The sequence below is a fragment of the Trachypithecus francoisi genome, unplaced genomic scaffold, assembly GCF_009764315.1.
Source record: "Trachypithecus francoisi isolate TF-2019V2 unplaced genomic scaffold, Tfra_2.0 Lachesis_group20, whole genome shotgun sequence".
Taxonomy (NCBI): domain Eukaryota; kingdom Metazoa; phylum Chordata; class Mammalia; order Primates; family Cercopithecidae; genus Trachypithecus; species Trachypithecus francoisi.
The window spans coordinates 42,441,624-42,461,573 of record NW_022681466.1 but is presented as its reverse complement, the minus strand read 5'-3'; the positions used below and the strand labels follow the sequence as shown (position 1 = coordinate 42,461,573).

General features: G+C 45.5%; 1 protein-coding gene across 10 annotated transcripts in view; it reads left to right on the top strand.

Moving 5' to 3' along the window:
- The first annotated feature begins 780 nt into the window (after positions 1 to 780).
- Positions 781 to 19,950, top strand: part of MILR1 (mast cell immunoglobulin like receptor 1) — a 31,289-nt gene continuing 12,119 nt past the window's right edge. For 4 of the 10 annotated variants that reach the window (XR_004430736.1, XM_033183953.1, XM_033183951.1 and 1 more), the window contains exons 1-8: positions 786 to 996; positions 1,089 to 1,130; positions 4,454 to 4,723; positions 9,823 to 10,107; positions 13,787 to 13,897; positions 18,540 to 18,629; positions 19,537 to 19,593; positions 19,689 to 19,757. Coding sequence is in view for 9 of the 10 variants with exons in the window: in XM_033183953.1 (XP_033039844.1) it covers positions 942 to 996; positions 1,089 to 1,130; positions 4,454 to 4,723; positions 9,823 to 10,107; positions 13,787 to 13,897; positions 18,540 to 18,629; positions 19,537 to 19,593; positions 19,689 to 19,757 (979 nt within the window). In the remaining variant the exon portion in view is untranslated. Of the gene's footprint in view, positions 997 to 1,088; positions 1,131 to 4,453; positions 4,724 to 9,822; positions 10,108 to 13,786; positions 13,898 to 18,539; positions 18,630 to 19,536; positions 19,594 to 19,688; positions 19,758 to 19,950 lie in introns of all 10 variants that reach the window. The other 6 variants (XM_033183956.1, XM_033183955.1, XM_033183959.1 and 3 more) reach the window with 6 other exon arrangements.

Below are 19,950 nucleotides of genomic sequence, written 5' to 3'. Positions count from 1 at the left end.
TGACACTGGAGGGCTCGCTGTAATAACAAGTCCCCAAGGCTCCCTTGATTCAGAAATCACCGAGGCAGCAGCATCTTGTACAAATATTTCTCAGACTTCACTGTGTGTAAGAATTGCTTGGGGCCCTTGTTTAAAAAAAAAAAAAAAAAATCAGAGTCCCAGACTTCAAACCCGTTCAGTCTGGAGTAGGGTCTAGGAATCAACATTTAACGAAAGCAGGCATTTTTGGCTAGGCACAGTAGCTCACACCTGTAATCCCGGCACTTCGGGAGGCTCAGGTGGGAGGATCACCTGAGCTCAGGAGTTTAACACCAGCCTGGGCAACCAGACCCCTGTCTCTACAAATAAAAATGATTAGCTAGGCATGGTGGTGCACACCTGTGGGCCCAGCTACTCAGGAGGCTGAAGTGGGAGGATCACCTGAGCCCAGGAGTTTGAGGCAGCAATGAGCTATGATCACAGCACTCCACTCCAACCTGGGTGATGGAGTGAGGCCAGTTTCAAAAAAAAAAAAAAAAAAAGCAGGCATTTTTGATACAATATTTGTATTATCTGCTTAAGACAGTCAGTTTGCTTCCAAAGACTAAACCGAACTTCCACTAAACTCCTTTTGGCATAGACTGAGTCCAGAGCAAGGAGATCAGGTGGGTTTACATAGACAATATAACAGTCAGATTTACCTCCTTTTCTCTTTCCCAGCCAGCGTGGGACTGGGTGGCAGGGGGTGTGGGGGGCGGGTGACAGTCTACCAAATATCTCTCTTCTTACGGGAACTCATAGAGGAAAACAGATTGGTCGAACAAACCAGTCATATTATGCAAAGCTCATCTAAACCCTCTGACTTTCTTAACTTGGCCAGACAAAAGAGGAAGTTCTCCGAGTGACTCACTACTGTGGTGCTACTATGCCTTCTGACCCCATCTTGGACTTCATCTGGGAGAATGTGGAGACATTTGAACAGGCTCCTTTTCTGGAGCATATTTTCTTCTGTCACATGTAAGCTCCCCTTATTATTTTGAGGCTCGAACCTCTAAGCCAACGCATCATGTGGAAAGTGAGCTTAATCGTGCTCCTTTTCTCTCTTTCAGGTAGAAAAGCTGTATTGGATTGTGAGGCAATGAAAACAAATGGTAAGTTTCACTTACTTCTTTCTTACTGAAACCATTTTCATTGAAGTGGTGAGACAGTCTGATTGCAACATGAGCGTCCATTCGAAAGTGTTTCTGAACTTTTATGAACAACCAAAGAATGGTCTTTTCAATTATCTATTACTTAAAATAAAATGATATTTAGGAGGGGATTGCAGCGTTTTTTCCTGAGACTCAGTGACAAAATATTGAAATTGTTTTCACAATGAAAGTTTTCTAACTTTCCTTGTTATTATTTAATGGTTGTTGTGTTTTAACTAGAAAGCCAACACACAGGCTGGGCATGGTGCCTCAGGCCTGTAATCCCAGCACTTTGGGAGGCTAATGGGGTAGGATTGCTTGAGCTCAGGAGTTCGAAGCCAGCCTAAACAACATAGTGAGACCTCATTTCTTTAAAAAAAAAAAAAAAAAAAACCCACAGAATTATTGTGAAATAATTCCAGCAACACTAGAAATATACATGGGGAAGTGGTCTAACTCTGGTTCTACTAATTACTAGCCAGCAGCCTGAGCTCATGACATACCGACTTTGACCTTAATTTCTATTTTTTTTTTTTTTTTTTTTTTTAGACAGAGTCTTGCTCTGTTGCCCAGGCTGGAGTCAGTGGTGCGATCTCGGCTCACTGCAACCTCTGCCTCCTGGGTTCAAGCGATTCTCCTGCCTCAGCCTCCTGAGTAGCTGGGACTATAATAGGCATATGTCACCAAGCCCGGCTAATTTTTTATATTTTTAGTAGAGATGGGGTTTCACCTTGTTAGCCAGGATGGTCTCGATCTCCTGACCTCACGATCCGTCCTCCTCAGACTCCCAAAGTGCTAGGATTACAGGCGTGAGACACCGTAATTTCTTTCATCTGTGAAGTGGGCTAATAAAAGCACCTACCTGGTAGGCTAGTGTGCAGATCAAATGAGACAATCCCTGCTCCTCGTCACAGTGCCAGGCATATGGTAAACCATCCATAAGTGATAGTCAAAGTGGTTGTTGTTACTGTATAAAATGTAAAATTCCATTACAATCCTCGTCCAATCCTTCTCCCCTTCCTACTTTCAGAAGCAACTGCTGTCAACAGTCATTTTATTTTCGGTATCATAGTAAATAAACTTGTCTGTGACTTTCTTTTAACTTAATATATTATAGACATCTTTTCTAAGTAGTAGATATCGATTTAGCTCATCTTTTTCTTTCTTTTGTTTGTTTGTTTGAGATGGAGTTTCACCTTGTTGCCCAGGCTGGAGTACAGTGGCGCAATCTTAGCTCACTGTGACCTGCGCCTCCTGGTTTCAAGGGATCCTCCTGCCTCAGCCTCCCGAGTAGCTAGGATTACAGGTGCCACCATGCCTGACTAATTTTTGTATTTTTTTTTGGTAGAGACGGGGTTTCACCATGTTGGCCAAGCTGTTCTTGAACTCTTGACCTCGTGATCCTCCCGCCTCGGCCTCCCAAAGTGCTGGGGTTACAGGCATGACCTACTACACCTGGCCTCAGTTCCTCTTTTTCAACAGCTGCATGGTATTTTAAGACTCAGTCATGATTCTTTCAACCATCCTTATTTATTGTTCCACTTTTTGGGGGCAATATAAACGATGCTACGGTAAACATCCTTGTACAAAACATCCTTTATGGATGCCTGAGAGCTTGAAAGCATCTCTGTAGAATGAAATTATAGAATTGAAATTGCAAAGTCAGAAGGCATACACATTTAAATTGTTACAGACCCTGCTAAGTTGCCCTCCCAACAAGGCTGATCGTATCCTATCCATCACCAACGGTGGATGAGTTTGCCCACCCACTCCCCAATGGTGGATATCATCACTTTTACTTTTTAATTTTATTTAGGGTTTTTTTTTCTTTCTTTCTATGAGACAGAGTCTCTGCTCTGTCACCCAGACTGGAGTGCAGTGGTGCGATCTCAGCTTTCTGCAGCCTTGACCTTCCAAGCTCAATTGATCCTCCCGCTTCTGCTGCCTCCCAAGTAGTGCCATACAGGTGTGGGCCACCCTGCCCAGCTAATTTTTGTATTTTTAGTAGATGCAGCGTTTCACCATTTGCCCAGGCTGGTCTCGAACTCCTGGACTCAAGAGATCTGCCTGCCTCGGCCTCCCAGATTGCTGGGATTACAGGCGTGAGCCACTGTGCCTGGCCAATCGGTTTTAAAATTTCTGCCAATCTGATGAGTGAAAAATGATATCTCAGTGTTGTTTTAATTTGCAGTTGCCTCATCACTTGTGAAGTTGAGCATCTTTTTTCATGTTTACTGGCCACAAATGCTCTAGCATTCCTATATTAGAAAAAACTTAGGGTTGGCTATTTGGTTGGAAAGGTAGTTTAGGTCTTGTCTTAAAGTTGAGTTTATATGGCAGGGCACAATGACTCACACCTGTAATCCCGGCACTGTGGGAGGCTGAAGCAGGCAGTCACTTGAGGTCAGGAGTTCGAGACCAGCCTGGCCAACATGGTGAAACCCTGTCTCTACCAAAACTACAAAAATTAGCTGGGCATGGTAACGTGTGCCTATAGTCCCAGCTACTCAGGAGGCTGAGGCAGGAGGATCAGTTGAGCCTGGAAGGTCGAGGCTGTGGTAAGTCAAGATCATGCCACTGCACTCCAGCCTGGGCAACAGAGTGAGACTCTGTCTCAAAAAAAAAAAAAAAAAAAAAGTTGAGTTTATATAAGACTGAGAAAATGTTAATTGTCCAGATCAAAGAGTGGGAGAAGAGTTTATTGTATTTTTAAAAGCGTTTTTGAAGAGTCTTAATCTGTCTTCCACCCAAGCCATCCACTGGTCCCAGCTATGTTTTGTTTGTTCTGTTTTGCTTTCTAAAAATTAGAGATGAGGCCTCTCTATTTTGCCCAAGCTGTTCTCGAACTCCTGACCTCAAGTGATCCTCCCACCACAGCCTTCCAAAGTGCTAGGATTATAGGCGTGAATCACCACACCCAGCTTCAATAACTTCTTGTTTATTTTTTATTTTTATGTTTTGAAATAGTATCACTCTGTCACCCAGGCTGGAGTGCAGTGGCATGATCTTGGCTCACTGCGACCTCCACCTCCCGGGTTCAAGCAATTCTCCTGCCTCGGCCTCCTGAGTAGCTGGGATTACAGGTGCCCACCACCATGCTGGCTAATTTTTGTATTTTTAGTAGAGACAGGGTTTTGCCATGTTGCCCAGGCTGGTCTCGAACTCATGGCCTCAAGTGATCCACCTGCCTTGATCCTCCCAAAGTGCTGGGATTACAGGCGTGAGCCACCTTGCCCAGCCAGGATCTTAACAAGGACTTTTTCTTGTGTCATTTTGTTTTTCAGAATTCCCTTCTCCATGTTTGGACTCGAAGACTAATGTGGTTATGAAGGGTCAAAATGTATCTATGCTTTGCTCCCATAAGAACAAATCACTGCAGATCACCTATTCATTGTTTCGACATAAGACACACCTGGGAACCCAGAATGGACAAGGTGAACCTGCAATTTTTAACCTAAGCATCACAGAAGCCCATGAATCAGGCCCCTACAAATGCAAAGCCCAAGTTTGCAGCTGCTCAAAATACAGCCGTGACTTCAACTTCACAATTGTCGGTAAGTAGAGCACCTGTTCCTTGGAGCTCCTATAATTTATAGGGTCTTTTCTGGTTCTATGAGGGGCTCTCCATGACCCTTGTGAACACTTAACAACCTGGAAAGTATGTTACTGCGATCTTTAGTCTTTTTTTATTTTTTATTTATTTTTAGACCTGGTCAACAGGAAGTATTTTTAATTTTTGAATTTTTGAGATCTGTATTCTCTTTTTTTTTTTTTTGAAACAGAGTCTCACTCTGTTGCCCAGGCTGGAGTACAGTGGTACAATCTTGGTCCACTGCAACCTCTGCCTCCTGGGTTCAAGGCATTCTCCTGCCTCAACCTCCCAAGTAGCTGGGATTACAGGCACCCATCACCACACCTGGCTAATTTTTGTATTTTTACTTATATTTCAAGACTTTGGTAGCCACACCTGTAGCTGGTGGCCGCCACACTGGACAACACAGATGTAGACCATTCCCATCATCACAGAAAGTTCTACTGGGTGACATTGCTGTAGCTCAGTGATTCTTAGCTTTTTAGGTTATGACTGTCTTTTACTTAAGACAAGGTTTCACCGTGTTGGTCAGGCTGGTCTTGAACTCCTGACCTCAGGTGATCCACCCGCCTCAGCCTCCCAAAGTGCTGGGATTACAGGGATGAGCCACTGCGCCCAGTGAGTTCTCTATTCTTAATAATTCCATTTCACCTTCTCTTTCAAAGACTTTTGACTATGTCAGGTAATAGTCTTATATCTTTAGGCAAAAGTCTTATATCTCAACAATAATTGTTGAGGTCTTTTCTAGGAACTTTATTCTGTGATTCCCATTGTGTGGGCAAAAATCACTTTTTTTTTTTTTTTTTTCTGAAGCCTTGGGCCCTATGAAGAGGGTCTTCAAAGCCCCAGGCCTTTCCCACCGTTTCCTTAGTGTCCGGGGCCCCTCTGCTAGCACTCACTGCTTCTATGTTTTTCTGTCCCATTTTCCCATCCCAAGCCTGTTACTGCCTAGCATTAAGGGCCTCATCTGTGAAGGTGACCTTGATAATGGACTCCTGGGAGAGGGGAAAGTCTTCTAGGTAACATATGTATGTTACACCTGGAGTCTTCAAAGCACAGGGACCCTGACTTCCTGAGAACTCTTGAGTGGCCCTCTATGTCTATGCTATCCAGTATGATACTGTTTAAATTTGTTTATTTTGTTTTATTTTCTCTTTCCTTCTTTCTTTCTTTCTTTCTTTCTTTCTTTCTTTCTTTCTTTCTTTCTTTCTTCTTTCTCTCTTTCTCTCTTTCTCTCTCACTCTCTCTCTCTCTCTTTCTTTCTTTCTTTTTTGAAATGGAGTCTCGCCCTGTCACCCAGGCTGGAGTGCAGTGGCATGATCTTAGTTCACTGCAACCTCTGCCTTTCGGTTCAAGTAATTCTCCCACCTTAGCCTCCCAAGTGGCTGGGATTACAGGCATGCACCATCACGCCCAGCTAATTTTTGTATTTTTAATAGAAATGGGGTTTCACCATGTTGACCAGGCTGGCCTTGAACTCCTGACCTCAAGTGATCCACCCACCTCAGCCTCCCAAAGTGCTGGGATTACAGGCGTGTGCCACCTCTCCTGGCCAAAATTTATTAATTTAATAGCCTATGTCACCCAGGCTGGAGTGCAGAGGCTACTCACAGGAAATCAAAGTCCACTGCAGCCTCAAACTCCTGTTCTTAAGAGGTCCTCCCACCTCAGCATCCTGAATAGCTGGGATTACAAGCACATGCCATAATTGAAATCAAGTTAATTAAAATTAGATGAAATAAAAAATTTCACTCCACAGTCTCATTGGTTATATTTCAAGACTTTGGTAGCCACACCTGTAGCTGGTGGCTGCCACACTGGACAACACAGATGTAGACCATTCCCATCATCACAGAAAGTTCTACTGGGTGACATTGCTGTAGCTCAGTGATTCTTAGCTTTTTAGGTTATAACTGTCTTAATAATCTAATGATAGCAATGGATACCTTCTCCAGAGAAATATTCATAAAACTGCAGATACAAATTTCTGCATAAGGTTTTAGAGGATGCTACGGACTCCAGGTTAGAACCAATTATCTTGGCCAGGTGCAGTGGCTTACGGGTGTAATCTCAGCACTTTGGGAGACTGAAGCGGGAGGATCACCTGAGCTCGGGAATTTGAGACCAGCCTGGGCATTATATGGAGACCATGTGTCTACAAAAAGTTAAAAAATATATATATGTAGCTGAGCATGGTGGCATGTCTATAGTGCCAACTACTCAGGAGGCTGAGTTGGGAGGATTGCCTCAGCCCAGGAGTTCAAGGCTGCAGTGAGCTATGATTGCACCACTGCACACCAGCCTGGATGACAGAGAGAGACCCTGTCTCAAGAAAAAAAAAAAAATCCCAATGATCTTTGGACATAAACTGAGTATATTCCTTGTGAAAGGAAAAGGAAGAAGGAGGGGGAAAATCCTTGCAAACATGGTACTGGAATACGATGGATATGTGAGGGCAGGAACATAGCTGATGGTGTTCTCTAGTGGTCAGACTCCTGCTGCGCTGGGCGATAAGCCCATCAGTTCATATGTTTTCTGTGCATGACCTTCCTGCAATTTGTTAGGGTAATTACACAGTCCAGTAATAAAACTATCTTGGTAGATTATAAAACTGTATTATCTTCAGTTAGGGCAGATCAATAGGCACTACTGAGTACCTACTCTGTGCAAGCAATTGTACTACTGAGTTTTTAATGAGGCCTAAAACACAGTGTTGTCCCCAACCCAGTCAAAGTTGAAACTATGAGCCATAAACACAAATTCATTAACCACTGATTCACTCATCAATTTTTTATTTTTTATTTTTTTTGAGATAGAGTCTTGCTCTGTCACCCAGGCTGGAGTACAGTGGCGCCATCTCAGCTCACTGCAAGCTCTGCCTCCCCAGTTCACGCCATTCTCCTGCCTCAGCCTCCCTAGTAGCTGGGACTATAGGCACCTGCTACCACGCCCGGCTAATTTTCTTTCTTTCTTTTTTTTATTGTATTTTTACTGGAGACAGCGTTTTACCGTGTTAGCCAGGATGGTCTCAATCTCCTGACCTCATGAACCGCCCGCCTCGGCCTCCCAAAGTGCTCACTCAACAAATGTTTAAAGAGAACACAGGGCCAGCTGCGGTGGCTCACGCCTGTAATCCCAGCACTTTGGGAGGTCGAATGGGTGCAGATCACTTGAGGTCAGTAGTTCAAGATCAGTCTGGCCAACATGGTGAAACCCTGTCTGTACTAAAAATACAAAAATTAGCCAGGCACGGTGGTGGGCACCTGTAATCCCCAGCTACTTGGGAGGCTGAGGCAGGAGAGTTGCTTGAACCTGGGAGGTAAAGGTTGCAACGAGCCGAGATCGTGCCACTGCATTCCAGCCTGGACAACAGAGTGAGACTCCGTCTCAAAACAAAAAAGAAAGTACATTTTAAAAAAATAATTGTTTTTGGCTGGGCGCGGTGGCTCAAGCCTGTAATCCCAGCACTTTGGGAGGCCGAGACGGGTGGATCGCGAGGTCAGGAGATCGAGACCATCCTGGCTAACACGGCGAAACCCCGTCTCTACTAAAAAATAGAAAAAACTAGCCGGGCGAGTTGGCGGGCGCCTGTAGTCCCAGCTACTCGGGAGGCTGAGGCAGGAGAATGGCGTAAACCCGGGAGGCGGAGCTTGCAGTGAGCTGAGATCCGGCCACTGCACTCCAGCCTGGGCGACTGCGAGACTCCGTCTCAAAAAAAAAAAAAAAAAAAAAAAAAAAATTGTTTTTAAGTATGGACTCTTGAAGTCAGTGCTGACTCAGCCATTTACTAGCTGTGTGACATTGGGCAAATTTCTCAGTCTCTCTCTGAAGCACAGTTGGTTCATCTGTGGAATGGGTATGATACTATCCACACTGCAGGACTGTCGTGAAGGTCAAATGAGATCATGTGAATGGCATGCCTGGCACATGGTAGATACTTAACAACTTTTCTTCCTTTCCTATAATACTGTCTTATTAATACATTATATAATAAAATGTATAGCTGGGTTTTTCTGTTACGTTATAGAATAGGCTATGATCTAACAGTGTAGCAGACCCATTTCCTGTTGAGAGTTTCTCTTGAATCTAGCTAGCAGGGTTACTCCTGCTCTTTGGAGAAAGTGAAAGATAATTGTGCAGCTGAGTTCTATAAATAAAAGTACAGTTAGAGAAAACAATATTTTTGGGGCTGGGCGTGGTGGCTCACACCTGAAATCCCAGCACTTTGGGAGGCTGAGGTGTGAAAATCACTTGAAGCCAAGAGTTTGAGACCAGCTCGGGCAACATAGCGAGACCCTGTCTCTACAAAACATTTAAAAATTAGCCAGCAGTGTGCACTTGTAGTCCCAGCTCCAGGGGAGGCTGAGGCAGGAGGATCACTTGAGCCCGGGAGTTTGAGGTTACAGTGAGCTATAATTGTGCCACTTCACTCCAGCATGGTTGACAGAGCAAGACCCTGTCTCTGAATAAATAAATACATTGAAAAGAAAATGATATTTTTGGATTAAAAAATCCCACTGTAAATTTACAAGGAATGAGAATAAAAGCACATCTTGGGCCGGGTGTGGTGGCTTCTGCCTGTAACCCCAGCACTTTGGGAATTCAAGGTGGGAGGATCACTTGAGGCCAGGAGTTCAAGACCAACCTGGCCAACATGGTAAGACCCTATGTCTATAAAAAATAAACATAAAAAACCACTTATCAACTTCATACTTAGAACTGGATCATTGACAAAATTATATTCATTATTAACAATAAATAGATTGTGAATTCTAGGAAGGGCAACCTTATACCCCATTTCCTCAAAGCAGAGAGATACCCTCCACTCTCTGGCTTTCTCAGCACTGGGCTGAGAACCTCGGCTAACCCCACACTGCACGGGGTTGGCCACATGCCCACTGGCCTTTCCCAGTGGGTGGTGAGCTTCTTGACTTCTCAGGAAGGGGGTCGTTCATCTTGGTTCCACAGCCTGGAATGGAGTAAGGGTTCCACCCGTATTTGTGGTCTGAGTGAGCATGCCCAGTCTGTTTATCTTTTCCATGTTCACTTTCATTCTTCCAGACCCGGTGACTGCCCCAGTGCTGAACATTACGGTCATTCAAACAGAAACAGACCGACATATAACATTACATTGCCTCTCAGTCAATGGCTCGCTGCCCATCAATTACACTTTCTTTGAAAAGCATATTGCCATATCACCAGCTATTTCCAAGTACGACAGGGAGTCTGCTGAATTTAAGTTAACCAGGAAGAATCCTGGAGAAGAGGAAGAGTATAGGTGTGAAGCTAAAAACAGATTGCCCGACTATGCAGCATACAGTCAAACTGTCACCATGCCCTCAACAGGTAAGAGAGACCTGAGTTCTTTCAGCCAGGTCTGAACTCGCTTCCAGAAACTGCAGCTGCTCCTCTGCCTGCCCATTTCCCACCGCGGTCACCTGCTTCCACATGGAGGGTCCCTATGATAGAGTCTATGCAAACTCTCATGGGGTTGCTTTCTGCCATAAAGGAACCATAGAAAAGCCTAGAAGCTGGAGCAGGAGGGGGACTTGTGGCGAAACTTTCTGCCCTCCCCTTCCAATTTGCACCTCTCTTGAAACTGCCAGATCGGTTTTCTTTGTGTTTTTTTTTTTTTTTTTTTTTGTCATCTGTATGCCCTTCCTACCTACCTACCTACCTTCCTTCCTTCCTTCCTTCCTTCTTTCTTCTTTCTTTCTTCTTTTTCTTTCTTTTCTTTCTTTTCTTTCTTTCTTTTCTTTCTTTTCTTTTCTTTTCTTTTCTTTTCTTTTCTTTTCTTTTCTTTTCTTTTCTTTTTTTCTTTTTCTTTTTCTTTTCTTTTCTTTTTGACAGAATGTCACTCTGTTGCCCAGGCTGGAGTGCAGTGCTGCAATCTCGGCTCATTGCAACCTCTGCCTCGCAGGTTCTAGAGATTCTCGTGCCTCAGCTTCCTGAGTAGCTGGGACTACAGGCACCCACCACCACGCTTGGTTAATTTCTGTATTTTCAGTAGAGATGGGTTTTCACCATGTTGGCCAGGCTGGTCTCAAACTCCTGGCCTCAAGTGATCTGCCCACCTCGGCCTCCCAAAGTGCTGGGGTAACAGGCGTGAGCCACTACGCCTGGCCATCTTGTACCGATTTCTAATACCCATGCCTTCTTGCTTGGCTGTTTGTTGCTCCACTGCTAACAATGGTGAGTCCAGACTCCTGCACCACCCTTGGCTCAGGGCAAGAGGCGCCCCTGGCCAAGCTCTGTGTTTGGAGGGCTCTGGTCTGGTACCTCCGGGCTATGTACCTTCCCCTAGGCTGAGGGGTTCAGGGAGCCATGGGGGTGCACCCACCCAGACCCTATACTCCCACTTTTCTGCTCCACACTCTGGGTACCTGGACCCAGATCCCCTGCCCAATGGGTTCAGATCAGAACCCATTTCCAGGGCCTGTACCAGTCAGTCTCTCCCCCAGCTCATCCTCCCGAGGGTGGCCCACAGTGAGGGTATGAGCATCCCTAGACCTGAGCCAAGGGAGCTGTTTATGGGGGGTGTGGATGGTGTTTGCACATGTGGGCTGGGGCGTCCACGTGCATGCAAGGCCCCTTAGGGTGCAGGTCAGAGCCCAAGTGGGAAGTGGGGCAGCCCGGGACTTCAGTGGGTTCGGTCCATGCTGCCACGTCCTGATGCCAAACTCTGGAAAGTCTGAGAATTCCAGATTCAAACCTGACCTTCCAGGTCCTTCTGAGGGTGCATTTGTCAAGGTGGAAGGATAGAAGGAAAACTAGGTCACGTGCAGTGACTCACACCTGTAATCCCAGCACTTTGGAAGGTTGTGACTGGCAGATTACTTGAGCCCAGGAGTTTGAGACCAGCCTGGGCAACATGGCAAAACCCCTGTCTCTACAGAAAATAAAAAAAATTAGCCGGGTGTGGTGGTGCATGCCTGTGGTCTCAGCTACTTGGAGGATGAGGTAGGAGGATTGCTTGAGCCTGAGAGGTAGAGGCTGCAGTGAGCTATGATCATCGTGCCCTGAACTCCAGCCTGCACAACAGAGCGAGACCCTGTCTCAAAGAAAAAAGAAAAAGAGGCCGGGCGCGGTGGCTCAAGCCTGTGATCCCAGCACTTTGGGAGGCCAAGACGGGTGGATCACGAGGTCAGGAGATCGAGACCATCCTGGTCTACACGGTGAAACCCTGTCTCTACTAAAAAAATACAAAAAACCAGCCGGGCGAGATGGCGGGCGCCTGTAGTCCCAGCTACTCGGGAGGCTGAGGCAGGAGAATGGCGTAAACCGGGAGGTGGAGCTTGCAGTGAGCCGAGATCGCGCCGCTGCACTCCAGCCTGGGCGACAGAGCCAGACTCCGTCTCAAAAAAAAAAAAAAAAAAAAAAAAAAAAAAAAAAAAAAAAAAAAGAAAAGAAAAACTAGGTTAGCAAAGGCACAAGGCATGCTTGGACACTGACCACTCCAGCCAGCCACATCCTCAGAACAGAACCTACGCCCTGGTATTCAGTGAGGGTGGTCTAACAAGTGAGGCAGCCTGCTGGAGTCAGGCATTTGGCTATGAGTCACAGCCCTTCCATTCACTGGCTGTGTGACCTTAGGAAAGTCATTTCACCTCCCTGAGCCTTACTCGCCTCATCTATAAAATGGGAATGATGCCAACAGGATAAGTGAGACAACACAGGCTAAGTACCTAACACAGTGCCTGGCCTGCAGCTAAAACTCGAAAACTGGCAGCTGTTTGGATGACACGAAACATGCTGCCAGGACTCAGGGCCTTGCCCAGTAAACACCCAGGCTTTTCTGCTGCTTATGACCCCAGAAACATTGCTTTTCTCTTCTTTGGATGACCACTGTGGAAGATGTGCTTGCTCATGACTTTTTAAACTTTATTATTTTTACTTATTTTATTATTTATTTATTTTTCTATTTATTTTGAGATGGAGTCTCACTCACCCAGGCTAGAGTGCAGTGGCTTGATCTCGGCTCACTGCAACCTCTGCCTCCTGGGTTCAAGTGATTCTCATGCCTCAGCCTCCCGAGTAGCTGGAACTATAGGCACATGCCACCAGGCTCTGCTAATTTTTGTATTTTGGGTAGAGACGGGGTTTCACCATGTTGGCCAGGCTGGCCTTGAACTCCTGACCTCGGGTGATCTACCCGCCTTGGCCTCCCAAAGTGCTAGGATTACAGGTGTGAGCCACTGCGCCTAGGCTATTTTTATTTATTTATTAATTTATTTATTTATTGAGACAGGGTCTGGTTCTGTCACTCAGGCTGGAGTGCAGTGGCACAGTTGTAGCTCTCTGCAGCCTCCACCTCCTGGGGTCAAGCGATTCCCCCTGCCTCAGCCTCCTGAGTAGCTGGGATCATAGGCACATGCCATCACACCTGGCTAATTTTTTTTTTTTTTTTTTTGTTGAGACGGAGTCTCGCTCTGTCGCCCAGGCTGGAGTGCAGTGGCCGGATCTCAGCTCACTGCAAGTTCCGCCTCCCGGGTTTACGCCATTCTCCTGCCTCAGCCTCCCGAGTAGCTGGGACTACAGGCGCCCGCCACCTCGCCCGGCTAGTTTTTTGTATTTTTAGTAGAGACCGGGTTTCACCATGTTAGCCAGGATGGTCTCGATCTCCTGACCTCGTGATCCGCCCGTCTCGGCCTCCCAAAGTGCTGGGATTACAGGCTTGAGCCACCGCGCCCGGCCACCACCTGGCTAATTTTTATGTATTTATTTATTTTGTAGAAACAAGGGCCTCACTATGTTGCCCAGGCTGGTCTCAAACTCCTGGCCTCAGGCGATCCTCCGTCCTTGATCTCCGAAAATGCTGGGATTACAGGTGTGAGCCACCACGCCCGGTCAAGAACTTTATTGACTAATAAGTCCTATAAGTGGCAGATGTCATGACCATTTGGGAACCTGGGTGCATAGTACATTGGTTAACTTGGGAGACATCACCTTTTCTAAAACACTTACTGGCTTAACGTCATTGGCAAAGAAAATGCTATGGTCACCAGTGGATGCTGTCTTCTTCCAGGCGGAGACAGCTGTCCTTTCTGTCTGAAGCTACTGCTTCCGGGGTTATTACTGCTGCTGCTGGTGATAATCCTAATTGTGGCTTTTTGGATACTGCCCAAATACAAAGCAAGTAAGTTCTTTTAGTCGCTTTGCCACCGTTTTCCCATGGGTTTGGGATACAGACAGCAGGGCAGAGGGTGAGGAGAAAGAGAAAAGGGGATTAGAAATAGAATAGGGAGAAAATGAAAACAGGAGGAAAAGACGAGAAAGGGGAGTGGGAATGGAATAGACTCCCTGAACAGTTCATGCAGAGGGTAATTCTTTCTCCAGGGAAAGCCTTTTCTGATTGAGGGCGAGCAGAGCTGGCTTCACAGATGTGCAGCCTGTGCAGTCACACAGGGCCCTGTGCCAAGAAGAACTCCACATTTGGTATTTATTTATTTGTTTGTTTGTTTATTTATTTATTTTTGAGACAGAGTTTTGCTCTTGTTGCCCAGGCTGGAGTGCAGTGGTGCGATCTCAGCTCACTGCAGCTTCCGCCTCCTGGGTTCAAGCAATTCTCCTGCCTCGGCCTCCCAAGAAGCTGGGATTACAGGTGTACGCCACCACATCCAGCTAAGTTTTTTGTATTTTTAGTAGAGACAGGGTTTCACCATGTGAGCCAGGCTGGTCTCGAACTCCCGGCCTCAGGCGATCCACCCACCTCAGCTTCCCAAAGTGCTGGGATTACAGGCATGAGTCACTGCTCCCAGCCACATCTTGAAATTCTTAATAATATTTTATACTCTTTTAAAAATTCTTAATGGTGGTAAAATATACATAACACTAAATTGGCCACTTTAAACCATGCTTAAATGCATAGTTCGGTGGCATTAAGCACGTTCCCATTGTCATGCACCCTTCTCCACCATCCACGTCCAGAACTTTTTCATCTTCCCAAACTGAAACTCTGTCCCCATTACACACTAGCTCCCCATCCCTTCTTCCCCCAGGCTCTGCCAACCACTATTCTGCTTTCTATCTCTATTAGTTTGACTCCTCCAGGCACCTCGTAGAAGTGGAAGCATTTGTCCTTTCATAACTGGCTTATTTCACTTCAATTAATGTCCTCAAGGTTCATCCATGTTGTCGTATGTGTCAGAATTTCCTTCCTTGATAAGGCTGAAGAATGCCCCATTGTACATAAGTACACCACACCTTGTTTATCCATTTATCCCCCATGGATGCCCAGGTTGCTTCTACCTTTTGTCTATTGTTTAATAATGCTAGGAACATGGGTGTGCAATTATTAATGTTTTTAAACAAGAGGCCCTTTTCTCTTCTTTGTATAACTTCTTATGAAAGACGTACTTGGTCGTGACTTTAAGAACTTGTGTTCCTTTTTTTTTTCTCTCTCTCTCTCTCTCTTATTTTTTTATTCTATATTAAATAGAGACGGGGCCTCACTATGTTGCCCAGGCTGGTCTTGAACTCTTGGGCTCAAGCAATCCTCCCCGTTCGGCCTCCCATAGTGTTGGGATTACAGGTGTGAGCCACTGTGCTGGGCCAAGAACTTGTGTTCTTAATTAAACACAAGTTTAAGGCATGTGAACAGTGTTCGTTTCGCCCTGGGCACTGCAAGTGGTGCGGCTGCTCCTGACTGCAAATACCTCAAGCAAGAGCTTTGCCTCGCGCAACTCTAGGTCTGCCACATACGTAGGGGAGGCTCAGTGCATGAGGACAAGCAAGCGTCATCCCATTAGCACAAAAGACACCTTCAAAAGGTTTACAATTGTTTGGGGCTGGAAGTATTAAAAATATTAAGTTGGTGCATAAGTAATTGCAATTTTTGCTATTACTTTTATGGCAAAACCTGCAATTACTTTTTTTTTTTTTTGAAATGGAGTCTTGCTCTGTTGCCCAGGCTGGAGTGCAGTGGTGCAGTCTCGGCTCACAGCAGCCTCTGTCTCCCTGGTTCAAGCGATTCTCCTGCCTCAGCCTCCTGAGTAGCTGGGATTACAGGCACCCATCACCATGTATTTTTAGTAAAGACAGGGTTTCACCATGTTGATCAGGTTGGTCTTGAACTCCTGACCTCAGGTGATCTGCCCACCTCAGCCTCCCAGAGTACTGGGATTACAGACGTGAGCCATTATGCCTGGCCCATAATTACTTTTGCACCAACCTAATATATATATATATATATTTTCTTTCTACATTTCTATGCTTTCTAGATTTTCAATGTAAAAGTATAATCTATTCTACTATAAGATTTTTTTTAAAAAAACCTTATTAAACACACCAGACTCAAAAAAAAAAAAACAAAAACAGAAACAAAAAAGCATCATTTCTCTCTTCCCCACCTTAAGTGCTTCATCCACAGAAAACTTGTCAATGTTATTAGAAGAATCAGTTACAGCTTTTTTTTTAAAAAGTGTTTTTTGGAGACGGGAATCTCACTATGTTGCCTAGGCCGATCTTGAACTCCTGGACTCAGGCGATCCTCCCACCTCAGCCTCCCAAAGTGCTGGGATTACAGACATGAGCCACTGTACTCAGCCCACTTACTGTTTTTCATTCCTCATGTTTTATGGCCACTGCTGGTTAGGACTTCAAATTGGTTTTTTCATTTTTTCATTTGGCACATGAGTGCGGAAGGATATGAAGATTTACACAAAAGACTGTGTCCCAGCACTGGTGCCCATCAGCAAACTGAGGGCTGTTGGACAAGCCCCTCAGGCTGTTGCTTCTGAGCCTCAGTGTTCTGACTTGTGGAATGGGCCATGGAGATATTGTCAGAACTGGCAAGAGAACCAATTGAGAACCATCTCCAGAGAGTCACAACTCAGAAGTCAGGGACTCAGCTGACATAAAACTTGAACACAGAGGTCACGAGTTATACATCTGATGCATCTTTAAGATTTTATTTTATTTCGTTTCATTTTTTAAGAGATGGGGCCTCACTCTGTTGCCCAGGCTGAAGTGCAGTGGCACAATCTCCGCTCACTGCAAGCTCCACCTCCCGAGTTCACACGATTCTCCTGCCTCAACCTCCCAAGTAGCTGGGATTACAGGTGCCCGCCACCACGCTTGGCTAATTTTTGATTTTTAGTAGAGACGGGGTTTCACTATGTTGGCCAGGCTGGTCTTGAACTCCTGACCTCGTGATCTGCCTATCTCGGCCACCCAAAGTGCTGGAGCTGGGATTATAGCTGGGGCTGTAATCCCATACATGTATATATATATGTATATGTATATATATGTGTGTGTATATATATGTGTGTATATATGTGTGTATGTGTATATATATATATATGTATTTTTTTTTTGAGACAGGATCTCACTTCCATCACCCAAGGCTGGAGTGCAGTGGTGCAATCATGGCTCACTGCAACCTTGACCTCCCAGGCCTCCTCCTGCCTCAGCCACCTGAGTAGCTGGGACCACAGGTGCACACCATGCCTGGCTAATTTTTTTTTTTTTTTTTTTGTAGGTTTCACCATGTTGCCCAGGCTAGTCTTGAACTCCTGGACTCAAATCATCCTCCTGCCTCAGCCTCCCAAAGTGCTGGGATTACAGTATTTTTTTTTTTAATTACAAAATTCTAGTGGCCGGGCGCGGTGGCTCAAGCCTGTAATCCCAGCACTTTGGGAGGCCGAGATGGGCGGATCACGAGGTCAGGAGATCAAGACCATCCTGGCTAACACTGTGAAACCCCGTCTCTACTAAAATATACAAAAAACGAGCCGGGCGAGGTGGCGGGCGCCTGTAGTCCCAGCTACTCAGGAGGCTGAGGCAGGAGAATGGCGTAAACCTGGGAGGCGGAGCTTGCAGTGAGCTGAGATCCGGCCACTGCACTCCAGCCTGGGCGACAGAGCGAGACTCCGTCTCAAAAAAAAAAAAAAAAAATTCTTTTTAGAGACAATGTCTCACTATGTTCCCCAGGCTGGTCTTGAATTCCTGGCCTCAAGTGATCCTCCCACCTCAGCTTCCCAAAGCACTGGGATTACAGGCGTGAGCCACTGCACCCTGGCCCACATCTCATATGTCTTAAAAACATGTTTCTCCTTCCTATAAAAAGTCCAGGTTATTGCAAAAGTGGCATTAATATTTTTTATTACTGGCTGGAGCTAACAATAGAATTCAGCGAGGCTGGCCGGGCACAGTGGCTCATGCCTATAATCCAAGCATTTTGATCACCTGAAGTCAGGAGTTTGAGACCAGCCTGGCCAACACGGTGAAGCCCCACCTCTACTAAAAATACAAAAAATTAGCTGGGCATCGTGGTACATGCCTGTAATCCCAGCTACTTGGGAGGCTGAGGCAGGAGAATTGCTTGAAACCAGGAGGCGGAGGTTGCGGTGAGTGGAGATTGCACCATGGCACTCCAGCCTGGGCCACAGATCGAGACTCTGTCTTAAAAAAAAAAAAAAAAAAAAAAAAAAAAAAGAATTCAGTAGGCCATTTACACTCTCTTGAAGATATTACAAAGCTTCCACAGAATATTCTCTTCAGCGAAGGAAATAAGTCTGGCTAGTTCAGGCATAATCTGACAGGTAAAGCCTGTTCCTCTGAAAGCCAGGAAAATAAATCAGAACAGCCCCTGGCTTGGTGAAGCCGTGTCTAGACTCCCTGCTGAGTCTATAGTATTCCTTTGTTAGACAACAGTTTGGGCCATTGGAACAAGTCACTCCTTGTTTCAGAACTTTGGGGAGTTCTGCTCCTTGGCTGAGGAGATGAGAGAAATATGGCTGAATTGATTTAATTTAATGATTCTGTACCGATTTATGTAGGAAAAGCTATGAGAAATAATGTGCCCAGGGACTGTGGAGACACAGCTGTGGAAGTTGGAATCTATGCAAATATCCATGAAAAACAAGCAAGTAAGAGAACTTTGTTGGGTGTTTTGGGTGGTTTCAGGTTTTTGTCTTTTGATTTTGTTAAGGTTGGCAGACATACGGGAGTGGGGGGTGGAGCAAAAGGGATAGAGTTCAATGTCTATTGATGCCCAGTCCCTACTTTCTAGGGGTAAAAACTGTTTGTTTGTTTTTTTTAATCCTTCCACAGATATTCTATATGTATAATAAAGAAATGGTAGTGATTGTAGCATATTGTAGGTATGACTTTCTATACCTTGATTTTTTTTTTTTTCGTGTAACAACATATCTTGAAGATTTTTCACATCTGTTCAGAATGATCTGCACTGTGTTTCACAGTCTTTCATGGTCACCTCTCAAAGCAGGCACTGCACATTGCTTTGCAGTAAACAAGACCCAGCGCCTTGGCTGATGTATTAGTCCATTCTCTTGCTATTATAAGGACATACCTGAGATGGGGCAATTTATAAAGGAAAGAGTTTTAATTGACTCACAGTTCCGCAGGGCTTGGGAGGCCTCAGGAAACTTACAATCATGGTGGAAGGGGAAGCGAACACATCCTTCTTCACAAGGCAGCAGGAGAGAGAAGAATGAGAGCCAAGGGAAGGGGGAAAAACCTTATAAAACCATCAGATCTTATGAGAACTAACTCACTATCACTAGAACAGTGTGACAGAAACCACCCCCATGATTTAATTATCTCCACCTGGTCCCTCCCATGACACGTGGGGTTTGTGGGGACTACAATTCAAGATGTGATTTGGGTGAGGACACAGCCAAACCCTATCATCAGCTGACAGTAGAACAATCCCAGCCAACACGACCACATTCCAGACGCAGTGCTGAGTAATTTACCCACCTTTTCTAACACAAACACTACCAACCCCCAATTTATGTCATTCTCATTTTACAGAGGAGGGATCTGTCCCAGAAGTGGGATCCAGACCATGTGTTTCCACAGCCCAAGATGGTGAGCATGTTCTGCAGAGTCTATCCCACTGCCCTCATGTGCTTAGAAATTCAGGTAATTGGCCCAATAACTCCTATTCCTTATCTTTTGCCCAGAGGCCGAACATTCCCAGGAGCTACAGTATGCCACCCCTGTGTTCTGGGAGGTGGCACCAAGACAGCAAGGTGAGCCACAGTTTGGGATAAGAGATAAGAGGTGCTGGTGACTAGAGACAGGTAGTCCCTGTGATGTCACCATACTCAGGGGCTTCAGGAGCCTGAGAATGGGGTGGATTCGAGCAATACAGGCACACCGTAAGGAACCAATGGCAACCAGCACCCCAGCTCCTAAAAAATTTCATCAGGCAATGGAGGGTGG